Below are 27,852 nucleotides of genomic sequence, written 5' to 3'. Positions count from 1 at the left end.
TCTGTAACGTCTTCTTTAAGAGGCTCCTCTGTCCTCCACTCGTTACCTGTATTAATGACACCTGTTTGAACTTGTTATCAGTATAAAAGACACCTGTCCACAACCTCAAACAGTCACACTCCAAACTCCACTATGGCCAAGACCAAAGAGCTGTCAAAGGACACCAGAAACAAAATTGTAGACCTGCACCAGGCTGGGAAGACTGAATCTGCAATAGGTAAGCAGCTTGGTTTGAAGAAATCAACTGTGGGAGCAATTATTAGGAAATGGAAGACATACAAGACCACTGATAATCTCCCTCGATCTGGGGCTCCACGCAAGATCTCACCCCGTGGGGTCAAAATGATCACAAGAACGGTGAGCAAAAATCCCAGAACCACACGGGGGGACCTAGTGAATGACCTGCAGAGAGCTGGGACCAAAGTAACAAAGCCTACCATCAGTAACACACTACGCCGCCAGGGACTCAAATCCTGCAGTGCCAGACGTGTCCCCCTGCTTAAGCCAGTACATGTCCAGGCCCGTCTGAAGTTTGCTAGAGTGCATATGGATGATCCAGAAGAGGATTGGGAGAATGTCATATGGTCAGATGAAACCAAAATATAACTTTTTGGTAAAAACTCAACTCGTCGTGTTTGGAGGACAAAGAATGCTGAGTTGCATCCAAAGAACACCATACCTACTGTGAAGCATGGGGGTGGAAACATCATGCTTTGGGGCTGTTTTTCTGCAAAGGGACCAGGACGACTGATCCGTGTAAAGGAAAGAATGAATGGGGCCATGTATCGTGAGATTTTGAGTGAAAACCTCCTTCCATCAGCAAGGGCATTGAAGATGAAACGTGGCTGGGTCTTTCAGCATGACAATGATCCCAAACACACCGCCCGGGCAACGAAGGAGTGGCTTCGTAAGAAGCATTTCAAGGTCCTGGAGTGGCCTAGCCAGTCTCCAGATCTCAACCCCATAGAAAATCTTTGGAGGGAGTTGAAAGTCCGTGTTGCCCAGCGACAGCCCCAAAACATCACTGCTCTAGAGGAGATCTGCATGGAGGAATGGGCCAAAATACCAGCAACAGTGTGTGAAAACCTTGTGAAAACTTACAGAAAACGTTTGACCTGTGTCATTGCCAACAAAGGGTATATGACAAAGTATTGAGAAACTTTTGTTATTGACCAAATACTTATTTTCCACCATAATTTGCAAATAAATTCATAAAAAATACTACAATGTGATTTTCTGGAATTTTTTTCCTCAATTTGTCTGTCATAGTTGACGTGTACCTATGATAAAAATTACAGGCCTCTCTCATCTTTTTAAGTGGGAGAACTTGCACAATTGGTTGCTGACTAAATACTTTTTTTCCCCACTGTACGTACTCACACACACATACAAATGGGACCAAGGGACAATAGTAATATCCCAAACTCATTTGATCCTTGGTTTTATAACAAATAAGATGAGAGGGATTGGAGTCCTTCAGAAATCACTCAATCAGCTACTTTTAGTGTGGCATAATGGTGCTATGTACTGTGTGTGGCTTTTGACATACTGCCACCACCACTGCAAAACATATTTGAATTATAACCATCAACTCACATTCATATTTTAGTCATTTAGCAGACGCTCTTATCCAGAGTGAGTTACAGGAGCAATTAGGGTTAAGTGCCTTGCTCAAGGGCACATCAACAGATTATTCACCTAGTCGGCTCAGGGATTCAAACTTTTCGGTTACTGAACCAACGCTCTTAACCGCTAGGCCACCTGCCGCCCAAAACTCGTTGACGATTGTCAAATAGATGGCCATTGTTTGACTTTGCATGGATAGACTTTGTGCCATGTCCATTGCTCTTTATGTTTAACATGAAGAACATTACATTTTGGGCTTAGCAGCCTTCTAAATATCCATAGTACTGTAGCGCTATTAACGCTTACACATTTATGACTAAAGAAATGTGGTGAAAAGGAATCGAACCAAGACTATGCGCGTCAGGCACGGTGGATTATTTCGGGAAATGCAAAATAGCAGAATAAACGGTTGTCATTGTGATGTCACCAGCACCATATTAAAAACACTTTAACCCTCTTCCTCCCCTTCCTCCTCCTCCTCCTCCTTTCTTTCTCTCTGCATTTTCATGTAAAGTCTTTCTTTTTTCACGTTTTTAATGTCAAGCACAGTGAAATGCTTTTCTTGTCAGTGTGACTGACTGGTGTATAGAAAGTCAAGGTGTGAGGGTTGACAGTAACATTGGGCTTTACCAATGAGTCCTACTGGAGAACAGGAGCCAAGAAGTGTCTCTGTGTGTGTCTGTGTGTGCCTGTGTATTTGTGCCTGTGAGTGCCTGTGTGTGTGTGTGTGCCTGTGTGTCTCTGTGTGTGTGTGTGTGTGCCTGTGTGCCTGTGTGTGTGTGCCTGTGTGTGTGTGTGTGTGTGTGTGTGTGTGTGTGTGTGTGTGTGTGTGTGTGTGTGTGTGTGTGTGTGCCTGTGTGTGCGTGTGTGCCTTTGTGTGCGTGTGTGTGTGTTTTCCTGTGTGTGCCTGTGTGTTGATAGTAGTTCAAATCAAATGTTATTGGTCACATACACATGTTTAGCAGATGTTATTGTGGTGTAGCGAAATGCTTGTGTTCCTAGCTCCAACAGTGCAGTAATATCTAACAATTACAAGGACAGCTCTTGAATAACAGTCTTTGTACGCTCCATTTACGATCTCACCTTGATTGGCCAAATACATTGGCAGGTTTAGTTGATATGTGTTTAGCAGAATTAGTTAAAATGTGTTTAGCCGTCATTAAACTTTAATTAAAAAGCTATTTACACCTCATCATTGGATGTTGATCATTGTGTGTTCGCTAATGACTCAGTGTGTTGATTGTTGGTCACTAGTTTGGCCTAAAGCACACACACACACACACACACATTTCCAAGCCCTCCTCTGAAGGTAAAAAGTAGTGTGAGGGAGGGGGGGAAGGAGGGAGGGAGGGAGGAGGGGAAGGAGGGAATGAGGGGAAGAAAGGGAGGGAGGGAGGAGGAACGGGGGAGGGGAAAAGGGAATTTGGGTAAAGGTGGGGCATTGTTCCGGAGAAAATAGGGTTATCAGTACCACTCAGATAACCAACTCCCCTCCTCTCTCTCTCAATTCAATTCAATTCAATTCAATTTAAGGGCTTTATTGGCATGGGAAACGTAAGTTAACATTGCCAAATCAAGTGAAGTAGATCTCTCTCTCTCTCTCTCTCTCTCTCTCTCTCACCTCAAAATAAATGCTGGAGTTTTGGCCCAAGCCGTGACCCACTAGGGTCCACTAGGTCACATGACCAACTGGCCTGTAAACCTCCCCCACCACCTCACCCCCGACCCCACCCCCTCCTCCTTTCAGGGGCCGGCCTAGCGCAGAGGCCAGGGGTGAGAGAGCCACAGAGATCTCAGAGAACTGTTCAGAGCAGGACTGGGAAGAGAGGGAAGGAGAAAGAAACAGAAAGAGAAAGCAAATAGAGAGAGAGGAACAGAGAGAGGGTAAAAGCACCTAGAGGAGTCATGAAGGCGAATCTGCCACGGAAGATGCAGTGTCAATAGTGATATAGTGGCTTTATATATATATATATTTTATATATATTTGATACAGCGCTACCAGTGTGGATGGTGGCCAGGAGACTCACTGGCAGACTAGGACCAGTATGAAATGGATACATGGGAAGGTATGGGTGTGTGTGTGTGTGTGTGTGTGTGTGTGTGTGTGTGTGTGTGTGTGTGTGTGTGTGTGTGTGCACGTGCCTGTGTGTGTGTGTATGTTCACGTGTCTGTGTGTGTGTGTGTGTGTATATGTTCACGTGTCTGTGTGTGTGTAGAGGGAGGGAGGTGGTAGATGTGTTCCTCTTACTTAAGGAGATTGAGACCACAGGACATTAAACAGTAATGATTTAGCTTGTTTTGTGTTTGTATCTGATACCATTGATTATTTTATCATGGCTTTCAGTGAACTTTGATCTGGTATTAGAGAATGGGCCTATAGTTGTCCGTGGGAAAACTGTGATTTGTTTCTAGTGAACTGTAGATTTTAACCAAATGCTTGGATTTAGATTTTTTAGGATGGTCAGTCATTCTAATTTCCTAATAACATTTGGAAATGTAAAAATGTTGTTGTGGTAAAAGGATTTGTTAGAATTCTGTGAACATTCCGGTAGCTTCCGCAGTAGCATTACCTTATGCGTGCGACAGTATATTAGAATAAGAAAAGCCCCTTAGCGATGACAGTCAAAAGATTTGCAACTGCTACTGTGGAGATTTTCTGCTGAGCTAATCAAATGTGTGTGTTTGGGGGGTGGGGCTCGGCGCTGTGGAGACAGGAAGCATTTGTGATTGTATCCATAGAACATTTACATGTTTTAGTCATTTAGCAGACGCTCTTATCCAGAGCGACTTACAGTAGTGAGTGCATACGTTTTCGTACTGGTCCCCCGTGGGAATCGAATCCACAACCCTGGCGTTGCAAGCGCCATGCTCTACCAACTGAACCACACGGGACCTGCATTAACGCATATTAACGTACACATGTACAGTTGAAGTCAGAAGTTTACATACACCTTAGCTAAATACATTTACACTCAGTTTTTCACAATTCCTGACATTTAATCCTAGTAAAAATTCCCTGTCTTAGGTCAGTTGGGATCACCACTTTATTTTAAGAATGTGAAATGTCAGAATAATAGTAGAGAGAATGATTTATTTAAGCTTTTATTTATTTCATCACATTCCCAGTGGGTCAGAAGTTTACATACACTCAATTAGTATTTAGTAGCATTGCCTTTAAATTGTTTAACTTGGGTCAAATGTTTCGGGTAGCCTTCCACAAGCTTCCCACAATAAGTTGGGTGAATTTTGGCCCATTCCTCCTGACAGAGCTGGTGTAACTGAGTCAGGTTTGTAGGCCTCCTTGCACGCACACGCTTTTTCAGTTCTGCCCACAAATGTTCTATAGAATTGAGGTCATTGCTTTGTGATGGCCACTAAAATACATTGACTTTGTTGTCCTTAAGCCATTTTTCCACAACTTTGGAAGTATGCTTGGGGTCATTGTCCATTTGGAAGACCCATTTGCGACCAAGCTTTAACTTCCTGACTGATGTCTTGAGATGTTGCTTCAATATATCCACATAATTTTCCTTCCTCATGATGCCATTTATTATGTAAAGTGCACCAGTCCCTCCTGCAGCAAAGCACCCCCACAGCATGATGCTGCCACCCCCGTGCTTCACGGTTGGGATGGTGTTCTTCGGCTTGCAAGCAGCCCCCTTTTTCCTCCAAACATAGCGATGGTCATTATGGCCAAACAGTTCTATTTTTGTTTCATCAGACCAGAGGACATTTCTCCAAAAAGTACGATCTTTGTCCCCATGTGCAGTTGCAAACCGTAGTCTGGCTTTTTTATGGCGGTTTTGGAGCATTGGCTTCTTCCTTGCTGAGCGGCCTTTCAGGTTATGTCGATATAGGACTCGTTTTACTGTGGATATAGATACTTTTGTACCTGTTTCCTCCAGCATCTTCAAGGTCCTTTGCTGTTGTTCTGGGATTGATTTGCACTTTTCGCACCAAAGTACTTTCATCTCTAGGAGACAGAACGCGTCTCCTTCCTGAGAGGTATGACGTCTGCGTGGTCCCATGGTGTTTATACTTGCGTACTATTGTTTGTACAGATGAACGTGGTACCTTCAGGCGTTTGGAAATTGCTCCCAAGGATGAACCAGACTTGTGGAGGTCTACAATGTTTTTTCTGAGGTCTTGGCTGATTTCTTTTGATTTTCCCATGATGTCAAGCAAAGAGGCACTGAGTTTGAAGGTAGGCCTTGAAATACATCCACAGGTACACCTCCAATTGACTCAAATGGTGTCAATTAGCCTATCAGAAGCTTCTAAAGCCATGACATCATTTTCTGGAATTTTCCAAGCTGTTTAAAGTCACAGTCAACTTAGTGTCTGTAAACTTTTGACCCACTGGAATTGTTATAAGTGAAATAATCTGTCTGTCTGACTTGTGTCATGCACAAAGTAGATGTCCTAACCAACTTGCCAAAACTATAGTTTGTTAACAATTTGTAGAGTGGTTTAAAAAACGAGTTTTAATGACTCCAACCTAAGTATATGTAAACTTCCGACTTCAACTGTATGTCAGACTTTTTTGAGTGAGAGTTTGTGAGAGAAGGGAAGAGATAGAGAGAAGGAGAATACAGAGAGTGGGAGGAGGGGGGGCAGTTTTTTTTGCGACCTGTCTGTGCAGCCCATCTGGAAAAGGTTTTTGTGCAGGCAACACAGTCAGTGTTTACGTGGTGCCACCGCGTGTGTGTGTGTGTGTGTGTGTGTGTGTGTGTGTGTGTGTGCGGGGGTAGCCCGGGGTCGTCCTGGCTCCACAGAGCCCTGTAAAATCCCCCGGGTCTTATTGGGGGACTCACAGCTGGGCCAACCTCTCGGTGCCCTCTCCTCAGAATACAGCCTTTCCCCTCTCTCACCATATTTGACCCCATGTTTTACCCCTTCTCTGTAGCTCAGTTGGTAGAGCATGCCACTTGCAACGCCAGGATAGTAGGTTTGTTTTCCTGGGACCACCCATACGTAATTAATAATATATCACACATGACTCTAAGTCGCTTTGGTTAAAAGCGTCTGCTAAAAGCCATATATTATCAGGAGGAAGTCATAAAGTTTTTCTTGTACATGGTGGACTTGCAAAAGTCTCCCTGATCAATGCCCTGATTTTAATTTGCTCTGGAGAAGAGTGTCCACTAAATTACTTAAATGTAAAAGCATAAAAGTACATAATGGATAGAAAATGGTAGCTCATCCATGCGATGCAGGGAGTTGTGGGGATTCTTAGACCGGTGTTGGTCGAGCTTGTTGTGTAGTATTTCTTGCTATAATATCTATAATTCCCTGTACCTTTCTTATTGGGTTGTAAGCACGCATGAGTTTATGGATAAGTGAATGACTGTAGTTTATATTCTTTCTTTATCTAATTGTCGCTCTCCCTCTTCATCTGGCTTTCACTTTCTGATGCAGAGCTTTGACTTTGTGGTCCTCTGTAGCTCAGCTGGTAGAGCATGGCGCTTGTAACGCCAGGGTAGTGGGTTCGATCCCCGGGACTACCCATACAAAAAAATGTTTTATGCACGCATGACTGTAAGTCGCTTTGGATAAAAGCGTCTGCTAAATGGCATATTATAATAATATGCCATTTAGCAGACACTTTTATCCAAAGCGACTTACAGTCATGCGTGCACACATTTTTGTGTATGGGTGGTCCCGGGGATCGAACCCACTACCTTGGCGTTACAAGCGCCGTGCTCTACCAGCTGAGCTATTACATATTATACTTCCTCTGTAAAGCACTTTGAAACAATGGCTTATTTAAAAACGGTTTTGCACATACATTTGATTGATGGATTTAATTGATTGATCTCTTTCCTTGTGAAATACAATAATACATCTATCTCAAAGGAGTCGTATATCAGAATGGATTTGTTATGACAATCTGTTTTGATCGTTGTGCGTTTTAGGAGAGGGCCTCAGTGGCTGTAGTCTATGGACGTTAGGTGGTGTTAATTCTTTGATGCAGAGAGCAATCAGTAACATGTTTTGGATTGATTAAGAGGGTTGTTAGCATGCCACCATTTTGTTTCTGCCTAATGGTTACATATCTGACTGATAGATAGTGCTTGGTTACATTTATTTGTCCATCTGTCCATCCATCCACCCATCCATCCACCCGTCCACCCGTCCGTCCGTCCGTCCATCCATCCACCCGTCCGTCCGTCCATCCATCCATCCATCCGTCCATCCACCCGTCCGTCCATCCATCCACCCGTCCGTCCATCCATCCATCCGTCCATCCATCCATCCGTCCATCCATCCACCCGTCCGTCCGTCCATCCATCCACCCATTGTCATTATCTCTTGACTCTATCCTGCCAAAGTGAAGCTCATTGCCTCCCATGCCTCTCTGACTGTTACAACCCCGTCTTGTAGGTTCCTTTCTGATAGGGGCTAGCGTTTACAGGAGCTCCCTGTCCTAGGGCTATTTAAAACAGAAAGTGAATGTGAGCGAAACTAACAACCATGGTGGGGTTGCCATAGAAATAGAATCTAGATAGTAGATTCTAACTCTCTGGGGGTAGTTGTATGATGGGAGATGCATATTGGCTATTATGTCCATTGTGAAGTAGTCCTTCTGACATCTCCCTCTCCTTCCCTTGTTCCTTTTGCCTCCCTTATTTATCTCTCTCTATTTCTTTCTCTGCTACTTTCTCTACCTTTCTCTTTCCATCTCTTTCTCTTCCTTTCTCTTTCTATCTTTCTCCATTTCTTTCTCTTTCCATCTCTTTCTCTTCCTTTCTCTTTCCATCTTTCTCTTCCTTTCTCTTTCCATCTCTTTCTCTTCCTTTCTCTTTCCATCTCTTTCTCTACCTTTCTCTTTCCATCTCTTTCTCTAACTTTCTCTTTCCATCTCTTTCTCTTTCTATCTTTCTCCATTTCTTTCTCTTTCCATCTCTTTCTCTTCCTTTCTCTTTCCATCTCTTTCTCTTCCATTCTCTTTCTATCTTTCTCCATTTCTTTCTCTCTCGTCTGTAGAATACCTTTCTCCCAGCAGCTTGCTGCTTTTGTCTTTGTGGGTAGGAGGGTTAATACAATGTAGTCTTTCATCTTAATCTTCTCTCTGCTGGGTATGGGAAGGTGCTGGGCTGGCTGACTCGGCTGTGTGTAAAGTTTTTTTTTCTTTTGGAATGGGGGTGGGGGGGGGGGGGGTAATTAGGATTGTGTGAAGCTCAATAGCAGGAATGGGGGCGAGGGTGAGGTATATGGAGAGTTCAGAAGATTTCTAAATGTAGGCTCTAGTAAAATGTGATGTATTAGTGTAGGGTTAGCAGTTGGGGAGGTATTATTTTGGTTTAGCAACCCACATGTGTGTGTGTAGGCAAAACTGTAGACCCAAGATGTTGACCCAACAGACACACACACACACACACACACAACCTCCCCCGACCACCAACACCCAACCGTCTTCACACAGAGAGCATCTGTCAACATGACAAAACAAAGGACATGTTTTTTAGAAGAAAGCCTCACTCATCAATGTAGCCTATTGAACAGACAGTAGCACGAATATCAATGAATCATCCCATTGTCTTTGGCCAATGAGAACCAATGATGCTGCTGATATAACTCCAAAATAACCTTGATCCTGTTGAACGCCTGATTTGACTCACACCTGCTTTGGCATAATCAGTCATAATATTCTACTTTGAGTTGAATCGAGTAAGTATTAACCAAATGGTTGGGCTAACATTAGGAGGAAAGCATAATTATTAACATTATTCGAACCTTTATCCCGGTGAGCAATGCTTTGGTATAATAAATCAAACAATAGTCTAGTCTTCTACTTTGAGTTGTAAAGCATTAACCAAATGGTTGGGCTAACGTTAGAAGGAAAACCTGGGAATCGGAGCGAGACACGTTCCCTTTTCTCCTGTTGTTTCCTCAAGGACACACTGTCGAGGGGAATTCAATCATATTTCGGAATGTGGAATTTTGCATATTTTCTCAAAGGGAAAGGGATCAGTGTGTGTGTGTGTGTGTGTGTGTGTGATGGGTGCCGTGTCCTTTCCTGCTGGAGAGCAATTGATCATCGATCAAAGAAGGGATGATTCTAGAGGAGTGTAAAAATAGAAAATTGACAACCTACAAGAGTGATAATCAGTACTGACAAGATATTGAATTGTCACATTTACACATTATTTAGTGCGTAGTACACTTGAAGCGTGTACATTCTGGAGTGTGCACTCCGACATGAGGAAGTCTTACCACTTAAGGGCACCACACACCCTATGCAAACAGAGCGACAGATGTACGGGCCGCACATAACTACGTGGAACTACCGTACATAGAAAACGACGCTCCGTCACTGTGTTTACGTAACCTGTGTAGCGGCATTAGAGAGCGATAACACTGTTTTTACACACTTTTTCATTATATTATTATTTAGTGTAACTTCAGACGGGAAAATTTAAGAATATTCTGATGCTTTCATAGAAACATGACTCGACTTCGGCGAAATACTAAACATTTTGAGATTCATATTTCCTCTGAACCCCATTATTCTATGAAGTTGCATCTATGCCTAAATGGCAGACACATCTGTATTGATCAAAACATATCTTTATTCACACAGACACCTCTGTATTGGTCAAAACGTATCTTTATTCACACAGACACATCTAATGAACACATTTGCAGCTGACCTGTTGCTAAGATCTGGGCTTAAGATCTGGGCTCTGTGGTCTTCCCAGTGGGACCTGGGGGGGTAAGATCTTCTCCAGTATGGGATGAGGGGGGAGGTCTTTGTTTCAGTGTGAGCTGAGAGCCAGGAATACACCAGGGAGGATTACAGAGAGAGAAGATGGAGGGAAGAAGAAAAACAGGCAGTGAAGGAGAGGGCAGATGAGGAAGACATATTGGGTGATTGAAACGTTGGGTACTCTGATGTAAGAGGAAGTTTAAATACCTATACAATGGTGCCGTTTAATTACAGTTTAAGAAAACATTGTTAATTATGCATTGTGCACAGATTTTGTGTAATCAGTAATCGCACATTATTTATTTCAATTCATAAGAAATGTATAAACAAACTGAAATGAGTTATAGGAACGTCTTATATCGTCTTGTATGTTTCACGATATCCAATCACCTCTCATACTGACGGCGCATTTATAGCCAATGAGCTTTGATATATTGATTCATTGGTTGAACCGGCACAGTGTAGTATTGTTATAGTTCCCCTCATCTGTTTCTATGAAAGCAATCCCTTTACAAGGGTGAGACTTTTTTTCCAAACCAGAAAGAGAAAGAAAAATGGAGGAGGAGGAAGTAGGAGAGGGTGTGAGTAGGAGAGGGTGTGAGTAGGAGAGGGTGTGAGAGGATTTGAGTGGGAGAGGGTGTGAGTGGGAGAGGGTGTGAGTGGGAGAGGGTGTGAGTGGGAGATGGTGTGAGTAGGAGAGGGTGTGAGTGGGAGAGGGTGTGAGAGAGTTTGAGTGGGAGAGGGTGTGAGTGGGAGAGGGTGTGAGAGAGTTTGAGTGGGAGAGGGTGTGAGTGGGAGAGGGTGTGAGTAGGAGAGGGTGTGAGTGTGAGAGGGTGTGAGTAAGAGAGGGTGTGAGTAAGAGAGGGTGTGAGTGGGAGACAGTGGGAGATGGTGTTAGTGTGAGAGGGTGTGAGTAGGAGAGGGTGTGAGAAGGTGTGAGATGGTGTGAGTAGGAGAGGGTGTGAGTGTGAGAGGGTGTGAGAGAGTGTGAGTGTGAGAGGGTGTGAGTAGGAGAGGGTGTGAGTGTGAGAGGGTGTGAGTAGGAGAGGGTGTGAGAGAGTGTGAGAGGGTGTGAGTAGGAGAGGGTGTGAGTGTGAGAGGGTGTGAGTAGGAGAGGGTGTGAGAGAGTGTGAGTGTGAGAGGGTGTGAGTAGGAGAGGGTGTGAGAGGGTGTGAGTGTGAGAGGGTGTGAGTAGGAGAGGGTGTGAGTGTGAGAGGGTGTGAGTGGGAGACGGTGTGAGTTGGAGGGGTGTGAGTGGTAGAGAGAAAGACAGCGAGTGAGGGAGGGGCTGTGTGTTTTTTAAGAGGAACCTGTCCCATTGACTCACCCTTTAAAATGCCTGAGTTACATTTCCTGATTGCTTTAAAGTTTGGAATGGCACCGGGGCTGACCCCGGCGGAAAACAATGTGGCCTTTAACGGGGCTCAAGGGGTGGGGTGGGTAAAGGAGGGGTGGGGGGTAACCGTAAAACGACCGTGGAGTTCAAGATGAGGTTGAGTGCTGGCCGGGGCATTGTGATCTCTTCTCACACCCCAGTGAAGTGATTTAACACAGCTGACCTCGCGGTAACCTCACCAACAGACCCCCACAAACACACACACTCACCACCCTTAGACATATAACGTAACACAACCCAAAGTAGCGCAACGCAACGTCCCGCAACTTCCCACCACATCACGCAACAGTTTACTTCACATCAAGACCTCTTTTTGAGTGGCTGTGAATTGTGAGGATGGAATCTAAAGGCTTGGCATCAGTGGAATGTGATCTGTGCCATCAAAGCACCCAGTCAGGCCATGTGTTTAGGCAGTAACAAGTAACAATCAATGATGGGAGCTGTTTAGGAGCCACCGAGCAGCCATTTTAGGGTTTAAAAACAACCAATGATGTACTGTGCATTCGGAAAGTATTCAGATCCCTTGACTTTTTCCACATTTTGTTACGTTACAGCCTTATTCTAAAATTGATTAAATAAATAAAATCTACACACAATACCCTATAATGACAAAGTGAAAACAGGTTTTTAGAAATGTTTGCAATTTTAAAAAAATTAAAAACAGAAATACCTTATTTACATAAGTATTCAGACCCTTTACTATGAGACTCGAAATTGAGCTCAGGTACATCCTGTTTACATTGATCATCGTTGATGTTTCTACAACTTGATTGGAGTCCACCTGTGGTAAATTTAATTGATTGGACATGATTTGGAAAGGCACACACCTGTCTATATAAGGTCCCACAGTGCATGTCAGAGCAAAAACCAAGCCATGAGGTCGAAGGAATTGTCTGTAGAGCTCCGAGACAGAATTGTGTCAAGGCACAGATCTGGGGAAGGGTACCAAACAATTTCTGTAGCATTGAATGTCTCCAAGAACACAGTGGCCTCCATCATTCTTAAACGGAAGAAGTTTGGAACCACCAAAACTCTTCCTAGAGCTGGCCACCTGGCCAAACTGAGCAATCGGGGGAGAAGGGCCTTGGTTAGGGAGGTGACCAAGAACCCGATGGCCACTCGGACAGAGCTCTAGAGTTCCTCTGTGGAGATGGGAGAACCTTCCAGAAGGACAACCATCTCTGCAGCACTCCACCAATCAGGCCTTTATGGTAGAGTGGCCAGACGGAAGCCACTCCTCAGTAAAAGGCACATGACAGCCCGCTTGGAGTTTGCCAAAAGACCATGAGAAAAAAGATGATGAAACCAAGTCTGATGAAACCAAGATTGAACTCTTTGGCCTGAATGCCAAGTGTCACGTCTGGAGGAAACCTGGCACCATCCCAACGGTGAAGCATGGTGGTGGCAGCATCATGCCTTGGGGATGTTTTTCAGCTTTAGGGACTGGGAGACTAGTAAGGATCGAGGGAAAGATGAATGGAGCAAAGTACAGAGAGATCCTTAATGAAAACCTGCTCCAGAGTGCTCAGGACCTCAGACTGGGGCGAAGGTTCACCTTCCAACAGGACAACGACCCTAAGCACACAGCCAAGATAACGCAGGAGTGGCTTCGGTACAAGTCTCTGAATATCCTTGAGTGGCCCAGCCAGAGCCCGGACTTGAACCCGATCGAACATCTCTGGAGAGACCTGAAAATAGCTGTGCAGCGATGCTCCCCATCCAGCCTGACAGAGCTTGAGAGGATCTGCAGAGAGGAATGGGAGAAACTCCCCAAATACAGGTGTTGCCAAGCTTGTAGCGTCATACCCAAGCAGACTCTAGGCTGTCATTGCTGCCAAAGGTGCTTAATCAAAGTACTGAGTAAAGGGTCTGAATACTTAAGTAAATATTTCCGTTTTTGCTTTGTCACTTGGGTTATTTTGTGTAGATTGATGAAGGGTGAAAACAATTTAATCCATTTTAGAATAAGGCTGTAATGTAACAAAATGTGGAAAAAGTCAAGGGGTCTGAATACACTGTATGTAAACCCTGGATTGCTTATGCTATGTATTGACCATTGAGAGGCTTTGAAGCTACTGGTCGGCCATATTGGCACTCCTCAGAATAGCAGTCCTCCGTAGGAATTAACCTCTACGGGACGGTTGAGCTAACGTGCACTAATGTGATTAGCATGACTGTTGTAAGTAACAGCAAACTTTCCAGGACATAGACATGTCTTATATGGGCAGAAAGCTTAAATTCTTGTTAATCTAACTGCACTGTCCAATTTACAGTGAAAAAATACCATGCTATTGTTTGAGGAGAGTGCAAAACAACAACAAAAAACATATCACAGCAACTGGTTTGATACATTCACCTCTGAAGGTAAATACTGTACTTACATTCAGTAATCTTGCTCTGATTTGTCATCCTAAGGGTCCCAGAGATAAAATGTAGCATAGTCCATTTTTGATATTCAAATGTAGGAACTGGGTTCTACAGTTTGAACCCCTGCTGTCTCTGGCTCCACACCCACCCCACCCGGCCATCTAGATGTTGTCACGATCGTCTTGAGAAGAAGGGGGCCAAGGCGCAGCGTGATATGCGTACATATTTATTTCAGTGTACACACAACGAACAAAACAACAAACGATACGAAATGTGAAGTCCTACGGTTACACAAACCAAAACGGAACAAGATACCACATTAAACAAATGCCAAACGGCTACCTAAGTATGGCTCCCAATCAGAGACAACGAGCTACAGCCGTCTCTGATTGGGAACCACCCTGGCCAACATAGAAATACCAAACTAGAAGCAACACAACCTAGAACACAAAAACATAGAAACTAACACCCTGGCTCAACATACGAGAGTCCCCACAGCCAGGGCGTGACAGTACCCCCCCAAAGGCGCGTACTCCGACCGCGCCAACCAAACACAACAGGGGAGGGACCGGGTGGGCACTCCGCCTCGGCGGCGGATCCGGTTCCGGGCATGACCCCCACTCCCTCTCTAACCCCCCAAAGCGCCCCTGGTCCGGTCTGGCCCTGCTGGCCGGAGCTGGACTAAATACTGGTGGAGCGGATTGCTCTAGCTCCGGAGTGGAGCAGCTGACCGGTGCCGGACCAGGCACCGGTGGAACAGGCACGGGCTGTGCCGGACAGACGACGCGCACCACTGGCTTGGTGCGGGGATCAGGAACAGGCCGGACTGGGCTGGCGACGCGCACCACTGGCTTGGTGCGGGGATCAGGAACAGGCCGGGCCGGGCTGACGACGCGCACCACTGGCTTGGTGCGGGGAGCAGGAACGGGCCGGACCGGGCTGACGACGCGCACCACAGGTTTAGTGCGGGGAGCAGGAACGGGCCGGACCGGGCTGGCAACACGCACCACTGGCTTGGTGCGGGGAGCAGGAACGGGCCGGACCGGGCTGGCGACGTCCCCAGAGACGTCCCCAGAGCCAGGGCGTGACAGATGTGTGAAAGTTAGTGTATAAACTAATGATCCATCATGTATGACATTCCTGGGAGTGTGTAAACTTACATTTTGTATTACCATATCATTTTTGTATGTTCTCTATAGTTAAGTACTTGAAAATGTATCAATTGACCAATTCGGCACATTCGGGCAGACTTGATACAAAATAGTCCAGTATTGCAATGCTGGAACTTTGCACACACACTGCTGCCATCTAGTGGGCAAAATCTAAATTGCGCCTAAACTGCAATATTATATTGTGGCCTTTCTCTTATAATATAATATATAATATGCCATTTAGCAGACGCTTTTATCCAAAGCGACTTAGAGTCATGCGTGTATAAATTTTTACGTATGGGTGGTCCCGGGGATTGAACCCACTACCCTGGCATTACAAGAGCCATGCTCTACCAATTGAGCTACAGAGGACCACCTCTTGCATTTCAAAGATGACGGAACAAAAAAATTAATAGAAAACGCATGTTTTTTTGTTGTATTATCTTTTACCAGATCTAATGTGTTCTATTCTCCTACTTAATTTCAAATTTCCACAAACTTCAAAGTGTTTCCTTTGAAATGGTATCAAGAATATGCATATCCTTGCTTCAGGTCCTGAGCTACAGGCAGTTAGATTTGGGTATGTCATTTCAGGTGAAAATTGAAAAAAAGGGTCCAATCCTTAAGAGGTTAACAGAATTCTACACTATTTCATTTAAATGTTTCAAAGACAAGCCCCATCTTGTAGTGGGGACAGTAACATTAGTACTTTCAAGATGGAGGCGCAAATGTTTCATAACAGCGCCACCTTTCAGTCATCTAGTGTATATATAAATCATTGTTTAGAATGGCCAAGTCCCATGTAACTTCACTGGCTCCACCCACTATTAGACATTTTAGAAATAGCCTACTTTGAGTCAATTGGCACCTCCTTATCAAAATTGCAAGACATTCTCTTAATGTAAAAGGATGAGGATTAAGAGAAGAAAGAAAGAAAGAAAGAAAGAAAGAAAGATAGAAAGACAGACAGACAGACAGACATTTTCTCCTAAATACTTCAACATTGCCTCCAGATGTACTAATCAAGGTCTGGATATGTCCATCTATGTCCAGAAAAGGACACATTAGTTGATTATAAAACGTGACAGGACACACCATTTATCCAACCCAACCCAATATTTATTTGAAGCATGAATATAGTGATATGTGTGTAAATGCAACAACATTTGGCCAATAGAAGACAAAAATCCTGGAAACTGGAGCAGGTTTCATGACTATGTCGGGAAAAGGACACATTAGTAAATTATGAAATGTGGCAAGAAACATTTCACCAAGCCAATATTCATTACATGTGCATCAAACATGCTGGGTAAAAATGCAAAGTGGCATTGACTGTATGTGCTTGAAAAGTAAAATGCGCATGCATTGGTGAAATTCAGTAACCTCTTTGTGCTTATTGTCATCGAAAGGTTAGCTCTAACAAATCCAGTGCTTGGCTTGGACTGCAATAGGTGCCGGTACTCATTTTGGGTGCCGGTACTTTTTATATTTAGGGCCAGGAGCTCCACAACACTTTTCAGTTAATAGAACAGGAGCTCAAGCAGTAGAACATTTTAGGTGGCGTTACTCGGCTCCGATGAGCTCCTGCCCAAGTCAAGCACTGGACAAATCGGTGTGTGAAACTAACTAGCAAGTATAGCTATTGTTGTCGTACAGTATGGCCGCCCCTGCTACTCAACCTCCCACCTCCCCCTTCCTCCCCACAAAGGACCAAACCTAAACCCAGTCAATTTAAATGGTAATACCTTTGGGGCTTTCAAAAAGCTCCTCTCTCTTCACTCTTTTTAGCATATCTTTGAGAGGCTTTGCAGTTCAAGTTCCCACCATGCTAATAGCTTTTGGTACATGAACATAATGCCACTCTGGTGAGTCACTCACTCTCCAGCTCATTCCTTTCTCTTACATACCCCTTCATTCTCTCTCTCTCTCTCTCTCTCTCTCTCTCTCTCTCTCTCTCTCTCTCTCTCTCTCTCTCTCGCTCTCTCTCTCTCTCTCTCGCTCTCTCTCTCTTTCTCCTTCATTCTCTCGGTCTCTAGAATTTAGAATTACCTCTTTCTATCTCTCTCTCGTTCTCTCTCGCTCATTCTTTCTATTCACAAGGTCCCAGTTATTATCCTTGGGTTGGGGGGTAGAACAGTATGGGGTATGTTGCCTTTCCTCGAGCATTGCAGCTCCTATTGATTACATTTGATGTAGCCTCTGGATTTTGCCTTCCAAGGCCCATTCTCACTGCAAACACATACAACTTGATGGCAGAAAAATGTTGCATTAGTTCTCTATACTTTGTGAATGGAGGGGATTGAGACCGAGGTCACAGGCCAGAGCTTTCTCTGGGACGCCCTAAAAACACGCCACTTCGATACAAGTGATTTCATAACAGTTAAGAGCGCATTTTCCTAACCCTTTTCCTAACCTTAACCTAATTCTCCTAACCTGCTACGTCAATTATCCTAACCTGCTGCATAAGTTCTCCTAACCTGCTATGAAAAGTTGTAGCTGTATCAAAGTGGCGTTTTTAGGAAGTCCTGCTTTCTCTCTCTAGCACCACCAGCTGTCTTCCATGGTACTAAAGCATGGGCCAAATGATAACTGGGGGGTCATTGCTAACTGATCAGGAAGCTGCATTCCTGTGTAGGGAGCTTCACGCTGACAAATCAAATCAAATCAAATTGTATTGGCCACATGCGCCGAATACAACAAGTGCAGACATTACAGTGAAATGCTTACTTACAGCCCTTAACCAACAGTACATTTATTTTTAATAAAAAAGTAGAATAAAACAAAAAAGTGTTGAGAAAAAAAGAGCAGAAGTAAAATAAAATAACAGTAGGGAGGCTATATATACATACCGGTGCAGAGTCAATGTGCGGGGGCACCGGCTAGTTGAGGTAGTTGAAGTAATATGTACATGTGGGTAGAGTTAAAGTGACTATGCATAAATAATTAACAGAGTAGCAGCAGCGTAAAAAGATGGGGTGGGGGGGGGGGAATGCAAATAGTCTGGGTAGCCATGATTAGCTGTTTAGGAGTCTTATGGCTTGGGGGTAGAAGCTGTTGAGAAGTCTTTTGGACCTAGACTTGGCACTCCGGTACCGCTTGCCGTGCAGTAGCAGAGAGAACAGTCTATGACTAGGGTGGCTGGAGTCTTTGACAATTTTGAGGGCCTTCCTCTGACACTGCCTGGTATAGAGGTCCTGGATGGCAGGAAGCTTGGCCCCAGTGATGTACTGGGCCGTACGCACTACCCTCTGTAGTGCCTTACGGTCGGAGGCCAAGCAGTTGCCATACCAGGCGGTGATGCAACCGGTCAGGATGCTCTCGATGGTGCAGCTGTATAATTTTTTTAGGATCTGAGGACCCATGCCAAATCTTTTCAGTCTCCTGAGGGGGAATAGGCTTTGTCGTGCCCTCTTCACGACTGTCTTGGTGTGTTTGGACCATGATAGTTCGTTGGTGATGTGGACACCAAGGAACTTGAAGCTCTCAACCTGTTCCACTACAGCCCCGTCGATGAGAATGGGGGCGTGCTCAGTCCTCTTTTTTTTCCCTGTAGTCCACAATCATCTCCTTTGTCTTGGTCACGTTGAGGGAGAGGTTGTTATCCTGGCACCACATGGCCAGGTCTCTGACCTCCTCCCTATAGGCTGTCTCATCGTTGTCGGTGATCAGGCCTACCACTGTTGTGTCGTCGGCAAACTTAATGATGGTGTTGGAGTCATGCCTGGCCATGCAGTCATGGGTGAACAGGGAGTACAGGATGGGGACTGAGCACGCACCCCTGAGGGGCCCCCGTGTTGAGGATCAGTGTGGCAGATGTGTTGTTACCTACCCTTACCACCTGGGGGCGGCCCGTCAGGAAGTCCAGGATCCAGTTGCAGAGGGAGGTGTTTAGTCCCAGGATCCTGAACACAAGAGAGATTACCAGAATGTTATAACACTTTATAATATCATTAATTTGTCAATTAATTTATAAAATGTCTCAAAGTGCTACAGTACGTGCATTAAAATAAATAAAAACAAGAGAGGTAGACAGAGGACACAACTAGACCGGGCTACTGACACAAAGAACACATCTGACGCTACAAGGGACAGGGACAACAAGGAACGCAGGTAAATGAACTGTAGGCCTTCCTAAAGAGAAGGGTATTTAGGCCAGTTTTTAAAGGACCCCAGAGTCTGTGGTGCTGCTTTGGACATTAGCTAAACAAGCCCAGACTGACAGGGCAACTAGGAAGAGCTAAATAAAAGAAACAACCATGATGTCAAAGATGGCTTCCAACTTCAGCATTCACAAAACACACTCTTCAGCAAATTGTGTATGTGTGTTTTGTGTTTGCATGTGTGGATGTGCATGCACTGTTGTGTGTGTGTGTGTGTGTGTGTGTGTGTGTGTGTGTGTGTGTGTGTGTGTGTGTGTGTGTGTGTGTGTGTGTGTGTGTGTGTGTGTGTGTGTATAAAGCGGTCATGCCTCTCCATTACTGTGTTTTTATAAGGCCATGCCATAGGACAGAGTCCCAGGTGTTTGGGCCCTTAGCGTTGCAGCTGAGGCTGTGCCCATGTGTGTCTCCCCCCTCCACACACACACACTAGGCCCCTGTAACCCCCTCCTGCCCCCGTGAACCTCCAGGGGGCTAGACTGAACCGCTGTCCTATTTAGCAGCTCACTGACCCTAACCTAACCCTATTTAGCAATTCACTAAACCTAAAGACGTCAGCATACTTCAGTTCGGCTGGCGCCTAGTCTGAACGAGTGTGCTCACATATACTCCTTTAAAAGACCTTTGCTTGAAAAACAAGAAAAAAGTGGCAATAATACTGTTTGTCCATTTTGAGACGCCGTAGCCAGTATACACTTCCTCAAAATAGTCTAAATGAATCTAAGATAACTCAAGAAATCTGTCATTAATTTTGACGTTTTTGCAGAGGAGAACTTTGTCGCGCAATTTTACATCTAACTAAGATGTTTTGGTGCAGTATTTCTCAATGAAAGAATGTGCATAAAAAATGAGCCGTCTCTCGCTGAATGACAACATTGACTTTATTGAAGAATCCCTACTGTTGACCAATCACCGACGAAGGGTTGTTGTTGTGCCCGAACAGCCGAAATAACCCTTACCGAAGTCCAAAACAAACAAAAACTTCACAAAATGCCATCATGATATATGCATAAACTGTTCGGCTGGGAAGCATACGGATGCCTTGACCCTAACCCTATTTAGCGTTTCACTGACCCTAACCCAAACCCTAACCCTATTTAGCAGTTCACTGACCCTAACAAGAGGATTGAAAGCCATGTAAATCTGATATCATAATCCTCTCTCTCTCTGACACACACACACACACACAAACACAAATGCATGCACACACACACTCACATTCACTTACTTTCATACACTCTTTCACACAATCCACTCTTTTTCTCACTCTCTCTCTTTCACCATTTCTGTCTATCGCTACCTCTTTCACCATCTCTATTGCTACCTCTTTCACCATCTCTGTCTATCACTACCTCTTTCACCATCTCTGTCTATCACTACCTCTTTCACAATCTCTGTCTATCGCTACCTCTTTCACCATCTCTATCGCTACCTCTTTCACCATCTCTGTCTATCACTACCTCTTTCACATCTCTGTCTATCGCTACCTCTTTCACCATCTCTATCGCTACCTCTTTCACCATCTCTGTCTATCACTACCTCTTTCACCATCTCTGTCTATCGCTACCTCTTTCACCATCTGTCTATCGCTACCTCTTTCACCATCTCTGTCTATCGCTATCTCCTTCCTCTCTCCCATGTGATCGGCCTGTGTCTCTCTCTCTCTCTCTCTCTCTCTCTCTCTCTCTCTCTCTCTCTCTCTCTCTCTCTCTCTCTCTCTCTCTCTCTCTCTCTCCCCCTCTCTCTCTCCCCCTCTCTCTCTCTCTCTTCTCTCTCTCTCTCTCTCTCTCTCTCTCTCTCTCTCTCTCTCTCTCTCTCTCTCTCTCTCTCTCCCTTTCTCTCTCTCTCTCCTCTCCTTCTCTCTCTCTCCTTTTCTCTCTCTCTCTCTCCTCTCTCTCTCTCTCTCTCTCTCTCTCTCTCTCTCTCTCTCTCTCTCTCTCTCTCTCTCTCTCTCTCTCTCTTGCTCTTGCTCTCTCTATCTTGATCTCTTCTTAGCTGTCTTTTTTAACCCTTTGTTGCAGTTAACTGAGATTTTGCTCCCAGCCTTCATGACAGACACATACATTATTTAGTCTGTAGCAACCATAGTGTTCGCTAGTCTACCTCCGCCCAAGCTTCTATAGGGTGAGGGGGGTTGTAGTTGTAAGATGGTAGGATGGGGGAGAGACAGATAAAGTGAGTGTGTGTGTGTGTGTGTGTGTGTGTGTGTGTGTGTGTGTGTGTGTGTGTGTGTGTGTGTGTGTGTGTGTGTTTGGGGCGGTTGGTACTGTGGTGGATTTTTGACAGAGCTAATTCTCCTGCCAGCTTGATGTGCCGGTAGAGAAGAAAGGGGCAAAAGGCCTGTGCTTAATTCCCCAGCCGTGCTCTGAGGATTTAGACGGTGAAGGAAGGTTGGGGGATTATGCAATTTAAGATTTTACAAGCGCTTCTATTTCCTCCACTATGGGCTTCCCCTCTCATCCCGAAGAGTGTGAACCGCTCCTCTCAGTTAATATGATGTGTGTGACACAAACACAAACTTTCAGCCTTTCTATGGATCTTGCATGTGCGCGCATCTCACACACACACACACACACACACACTTCACACATACTGTAGTTCACATAGCTCAGAGTAGACTGACGCTTGAAGCCAACTAACACACTTTATCTTTCCTGTCTATTTCATATTCCCTCAACCCGCCTCTCCTGCGCTTGTACATACAGCACTGTAAAATGGAAATCCACAGCTGGGTATTAGCTACAGATAGCAAAGGAAAGGGTTAAGTGTTGAAAATGATTGCGAATGGAGAGCAGTATATGCACACACACAATCTCTTTGGTGAGTGGAGATTGCCAATGATGATGCGCACTGCAGCTAAATCATCCCTTATTTAGAATAATAGAGGAGATTATCACAAACAGGCACTGAATAGGAAAATAGCCAATTTTCAGACTTACAATGGAGCTTGTTTACTGGCGAATAAATATCAATACTTTGTTGCCGGTGTCGAAAAATAGACCCGAAATCAAAGTAATGTTGCTATTCAGTACGTTGGTTTGTCATGTCCGTTGCTGGATGTAGCTAGTAAATCTAGGCCAATGTGTTTACTTGTCCCTAGCATCTTGTAAATGCTTGTCAATTTACCTCATCCCATTACTGAAGCAGTGGGAACTATAATTGAGAAATGACTCCGATATGAAATCCTTCACAGCTGATTTTCAGGAACTATTAAGTGTCATATTATGGTTTTTCTCTCAGATTTCCTGATTGGGGAAAATGTCAAGCGATTTCAGGCTCAAACCATTCTATCTGGGTGGATGATGTTACTGAAGTGGTTTTGACCTGGTTGGAGGGACTCATGCTATCTCTGATAGACTCCAACAGAGGTTGGCACTGCCAGTGCCCCGTAGGATGCCAGTACAGACAGAGGATAGGGGTTCAGGATAGAGCTTGACTCACTCGGTGGTCCCAGAAAGATAGCAAAGACTTACTATCAACAGGATACCAGTTGCAAACAACTTACCCCTAGGCCATTTATCCAAGGTGTCGGATTTAAATCTTTTTTTGGGGGGGTCTGTGACAGATGCAAATACAGAATGATACACACTGAGTTTGAGACCCCTTCTGTGAGGACCCTGCTTGGAGGTCTTTGCGAGGTAGCTAAAGTTCGTTAACAGTTGGGACAAAATAAAAAATAAAATAGCTATTATAAATTATAAACTGGGTGGTTCGAGTCCTGAATGCTGATTGGCTGACAGCCGTGGTATATCAGACCATATACCACGGGTATGACAAAACATTTATTTTTACTGCTCTAATTACATTGGTAACCAGTTTATAATAGCAATAAGGCACCTTGGTAGTTTGTGGTACAGTGCATTTGGAAAGTATTCAGACCCCTTGATTTGTTGAATTTCTTTCCTTCTTAATGCGTTTGAGCCAATCAGTTGTGTTGTGACAAGGTAGGTATACAGAAGATAGCCCTATTTGGTAAAAGACCAAGTCCATATTATGGCAAGAACAGCTCAAATAAGCAAAGAGAAACAACAGTCCATCATTACTTTAAGACATGAAAGTCAGTCAATACGGAAATGTCAAGATCTTTGAAAGTTTCTTCAAGTGCAGTCGCAAAAACCATCAAGCGCTATGATGAAACTGGCTCTCATGAGGACCGCCAAAGGAAAGGAAGACCCAGAGTTACCTCTGCTGCAGAGGAAAAGTTCAGAAATTGCAGCCCAATTGCAGCCCAAATACAGTGGGGAAAAAAAGTATTTAGTCAGCCACCAATTGTGCAAGTTCTCCCACTTAAAAATATGAGAGAGGCCTGTAATTTTCATCATAGGTACACGTCAACTATGACAGACAAAATGAGGAAAAAATATCCAGAAAATCACATTGTAGGATTTTTAATGAATTTATTTGCAAATTATGGTGGAAAATAAGTATTTGGTCAATAACAAAAGTTTCTCAATACTTTGTTATATACCCTTTGTTGGCAATGACACAGGTCAAACGCTTTCTGTAAGTCTTCACAAGGTTTTCACACACTGTTGCTGGTATTTTGGCCCATTCCTCCATGCAGATCTCCTCTAGAGCAGTGATGTTTTGGGGCTGTTGCTGGGCAACACAGACTTTCAACTCCCTCCAAAGATTTTCTATGGGGTTGAGATCTGGAGACTGGCTAGGCCACTCCAGGACCTTGAAATGCTTCTTACGAAGCCACTCCTTCGTTGCCCGGGCGGTGTGTTTGGGATCATTGTCATGCTGAAAGACCCAGCCACGTTTCATCTTCAATGCCCTTGCTGATGGAAGGAGGTTTTCACTCAAAATCTCACGATACATGGCCCCATTCATTCTTTCCTTTACACGGATCAGTCGTCCTGGTCCCTTTGCAGAAAAACAGCCCCAAAGCATGATGTTTCCACCCCCATGCTTCACAGTAGGTATGGTGTTCTTTGGATGCAACTCAGCATTCTTTGTCCTCCAAACACGACGAGTTGAGTTTTTACCAAAAAGTTATATCTGACCATATGACATTCTCCCAATCCTCTTCTGGATCATCCAAATGCACTCTATCAAACTTCAGACGGGCCTGGACATGTACTGGCTTAAGCAGGGGGACACGTCTGGCACTGCAGGATTTGAGTCCCTGGCGGCGTAGTGTGTTACTGATGGTAGGCTTTGTTACTTTGGTCCCAGCTCTCTGCAGGTCATTCACTAGGTCCCCCCGTGTGGTTCTGGGATTTTTGCTCACCATTCTTGTGATCATTTTGACCCCACGGGGTGAGATCTTGCGTGGAGCCCCAGATCGAGGGAGATTATCAGTGGTCTTGTATGCCTTCCATTTCCTAATAATTGCTCCCAAAGTTGATTTCTTCAAACCAAGCTGCTTACCTATTGCAGATTCAGTCTTCCCAGCCTGATGCAGGTCTACAATTTTGTTTCTGGTGTCCTTTGACAGCTCTTTGGTCTTGGCCATAGTGGAGTTTGGAGTGTGACTGTTTGAGGTTGTGGACAGGTGTCTTTTATACTGATGACAAGTTCAAACAGGTGCCATTAATACAGGTAACGAGTGGAGGACAGAGGAGCCTCTTAAAGAAGAAGTTACAGGTCTGTGAGAGCCAGAAATCTTGCTTGTTTGTAGGTGACCAAATACTTATTTTCCACCATAATTTGCAAATATATTCATTAAAAATCCTACAATGTGATTTTCTGGAAAAAAAATTCTCAATTTGTCTGTCATAGTTGACGTGTACATATGATGAAAATTACAGGCCTCTCTCATCTTTTTAAGTGGGAGAACTTGCACAATTGGTGGCTGACTAAATACTTTTTTCCCCCACTGTAAATGCTTCACAGAGTTGAAGTAACAGACACATCTCAACATCAACTATGTGAATCAGGCCTCCATGGTCGAATTGCTGCAAAGAAACCACTACTAAAGGACACCAACAAGAAGAAGAGACTTGCTTGGGCCAAGAAACACGAGCAATGGACATTAGACCGGTGGAAATGTGTCCTTTGGTCTGGAGTCCAAATTGGAGATTTTTGGTTCCAACCGCCGTGTCTTTGTGAGACGTGGTGTGGGTGAACGGATGATCTCCGCATGTGTATTTCTCACCGTAAAGCATGGAGGAGGAGGTGTTATGGTGTGGGGGTGCTTTGCTGGTGACACTGTCTGTGATTTATTTAGAGTTCAAGGCATACTTAACCAGCATGGGTACCACAGCATTCTGCAGCGATACACCATCCCATCTAGTTTGGCCTTAGTGGGACTATCATTTGTTTTTCAACAGGACAATGACCCAACACACCTCCAGGCTGTGTAAGGGCTATTTGACCAAGACGGATAGTGATGGAGTGCTGCATCAGATGACCTGGCCTCCACAATCACACGACTATAACCCAATTGAGATGGTTTGGGATGAGTCGGACTGCAGAGTGAAGGAAAAGCAGCCAACAAGTGCACAGCATATGTGGGAACTCCTTCAAGACTGTTGGAAAAGCATTCCAGGTGAAGCTGGTTGAGAGAATGCCAAGAGTGTGCAAAGCTGTCATAAAGGCAAAGGGTGGCTACTTTGAAGAATCTCAAATATAAAATATATTTTGATTTGTTTAACACTTTTTTGGTTACTACATGATTCCATATGGGTTATTTCATAGTTTTGATGTCTTCACTATTATTCTACAATGTAGAAGATAGTAAAAATAAAGAAAAACCCTAGAATGAGTAGGTGTGTCCAAACTTTTGACAAGTACTGTATATATATATATATGGGGGATTGGAAATGATGCAGACAATTACATAGATGGAAGCAACAATCTATCTGCAATATTCAAGCTGATCAGTTGGTCTCGACCAAACATCTATTTTAACATGCGCCGTCATCCGTACAATTAATCCTCTCTCCCACTTCCTCTCCCCATCCTCCTTAACAAATTTCTAGACACGGGGGACCTGTATGAAAAATGTGTTACTCACTACTGTAATTCGCTCTGGATAAGAGCATCTGCTAAATGACTAAAATGTAAATATACACACAGAAACCACACCTCGCATGTGTTCCCCATTTACTCTCCTCACGCCCTCCACCAAACCCACTCCGCTCCTCGTCCTCCACCAAACTCCCTCCGCCCCTCGCATTCCATCAAACCCCTTTCGCCCCTCACCCTCCACCAATTCCCCTCCGCCCCTAGCCTAACATGCTAACCGGCTCCTATTTGCTTAATGAGTGTGGTCGCATGCTATGGTGGAAATCACAGGCCCTCATCATACGTGTGTGTGCATGAATAAAGCCTTCAGTGGGTGGTCCTGGGCTGGGGAAACTCAAAATGGTTTCCCTAACCTCAAACAGACATCTTGTATTGTGTGATAGGGATAAGAAGCGGGAACTGAGAAAAATTATAGAAGAGATCTTAAATATTTTTTTTAGGTCAGCAGTAACTTGTACCTGTATGAAACGACTGGTCCGGTTTTGTCTGGTCCGAACTGGTTTGGTCCGGTCGGATCATACCCATCCTCCTCACTCATGCCTCATGTTCCCTGGCATAACAACCGAAGTCCGTGGGTATGGTGAGATCAGATGCCAGGCAGCATGGCGCTCAAGCGGCCTCTCAGCCTGATTCTGTCGGTACGCAGGAAGCTCCGGTCGGCCGCGGTCGCCCTAACTGACATGACAGATCCCAGCGCTCGCAGCCATGCTGCTACATACGGCTGACACAAAATGGCGGATGTGCGAGGGGCATGTGCAGAGAGGGGAGATGTCGTGCTGGTGTGGCAGGGACAGAAATAGGAATGTCCTACTCACTGTATTGAGAGAATTAAAAGGTAGATTTTTTTTTTACTGCAGTAAGGGATGAAAATACTCAGACCATTTCTTTAAACTCTATGTTTTTTACAATATGGTTTTATGTTCAAACAAAAGTCTTGCAAGTACAATGGTAGTCACCAAGAGGGCTTTGGACTGTAATGACTTAATGTACATTAATGTCTCTTAGATATGTTACTTTATTTGCTCAGTACAAGATGGTGGAAGTGGCAGTGATCCAAGTGAACCCATGGAGCGAATGATTGACCTACCTGCATTTACATAATTTACATCATGCATGTCCCTTTGGTGACTGACAAAGGAACTGTGAATAACTCCTCCCCCTTTTCTTATGTTCTATATCTCTCCTTTTTTCTTTATTTCATCCTTTCTTTTCTTTTTAATTTTTTTACTTTTCTTTATTTCTCTTCTTTTGCTCTCTTCCTTTCTTTATTTTTATTTGCTCTCTTTCGGTCTTTTCTGTCTCTCAGATGATCAGGCTGATCCGCGCCTGTGCCTCATCTGTGGCGACCGTGCGACGGGCCTGCACTATGGCATCATCTCCTGCGAAGGCTGCAAGGGCTTCTTCAAGCGCAGCATCTGCAACAAGCGCGTCTACCGCTGCAGCCGTGACAAGAACTGCGAGATGTCACGC

The 27,852-nt window shown here is 44.5% G+C and overlaps 1 protein-coding gene across 1 annotated transcript in view; it reads left to right on the top strand.

Moving 5' to 3' along the window:
• The window catches only part of LOC311127232 (nuclear receptor subfamily 6 group A member 1-A-like), a gene marked incomplete at both ends in the record, with an annotated part of 181,756 nt that overhangs the window by 143,320 nt on the left and 10,584 nt on the right, over positions 1–27,852 (top strand). The window contains one exon of the mRNA XM_084159031.1: positions 27,689–27,852. Coding sequence (XP_084015157.1) covers positions 27,689–27,852 — 164 coding nt within the window. The remainder of the gene's footprint in view (positions 1–27,688) is intronic.

The sequence above is a fragment of the Coregonus lavaretus genome (genome assembly GCF_964263955.1).
Source record: "Coregonus lavaretus genome assembly, chromosome: 4".
In the NCBI taxonomy this organism is placed as follows: domain Eukaryota; kingdom Metazoa; phylum Chordata; class Actinopteri; order Salmoniformes; family Salmonidae; genus Coregonus; species Coregonus lavaretus.
The sequence above is the reverse complement of the archived record's forward strand: the minus strand, read 5'-3'. Positions and strand labels throughout refer to the sequence as shown.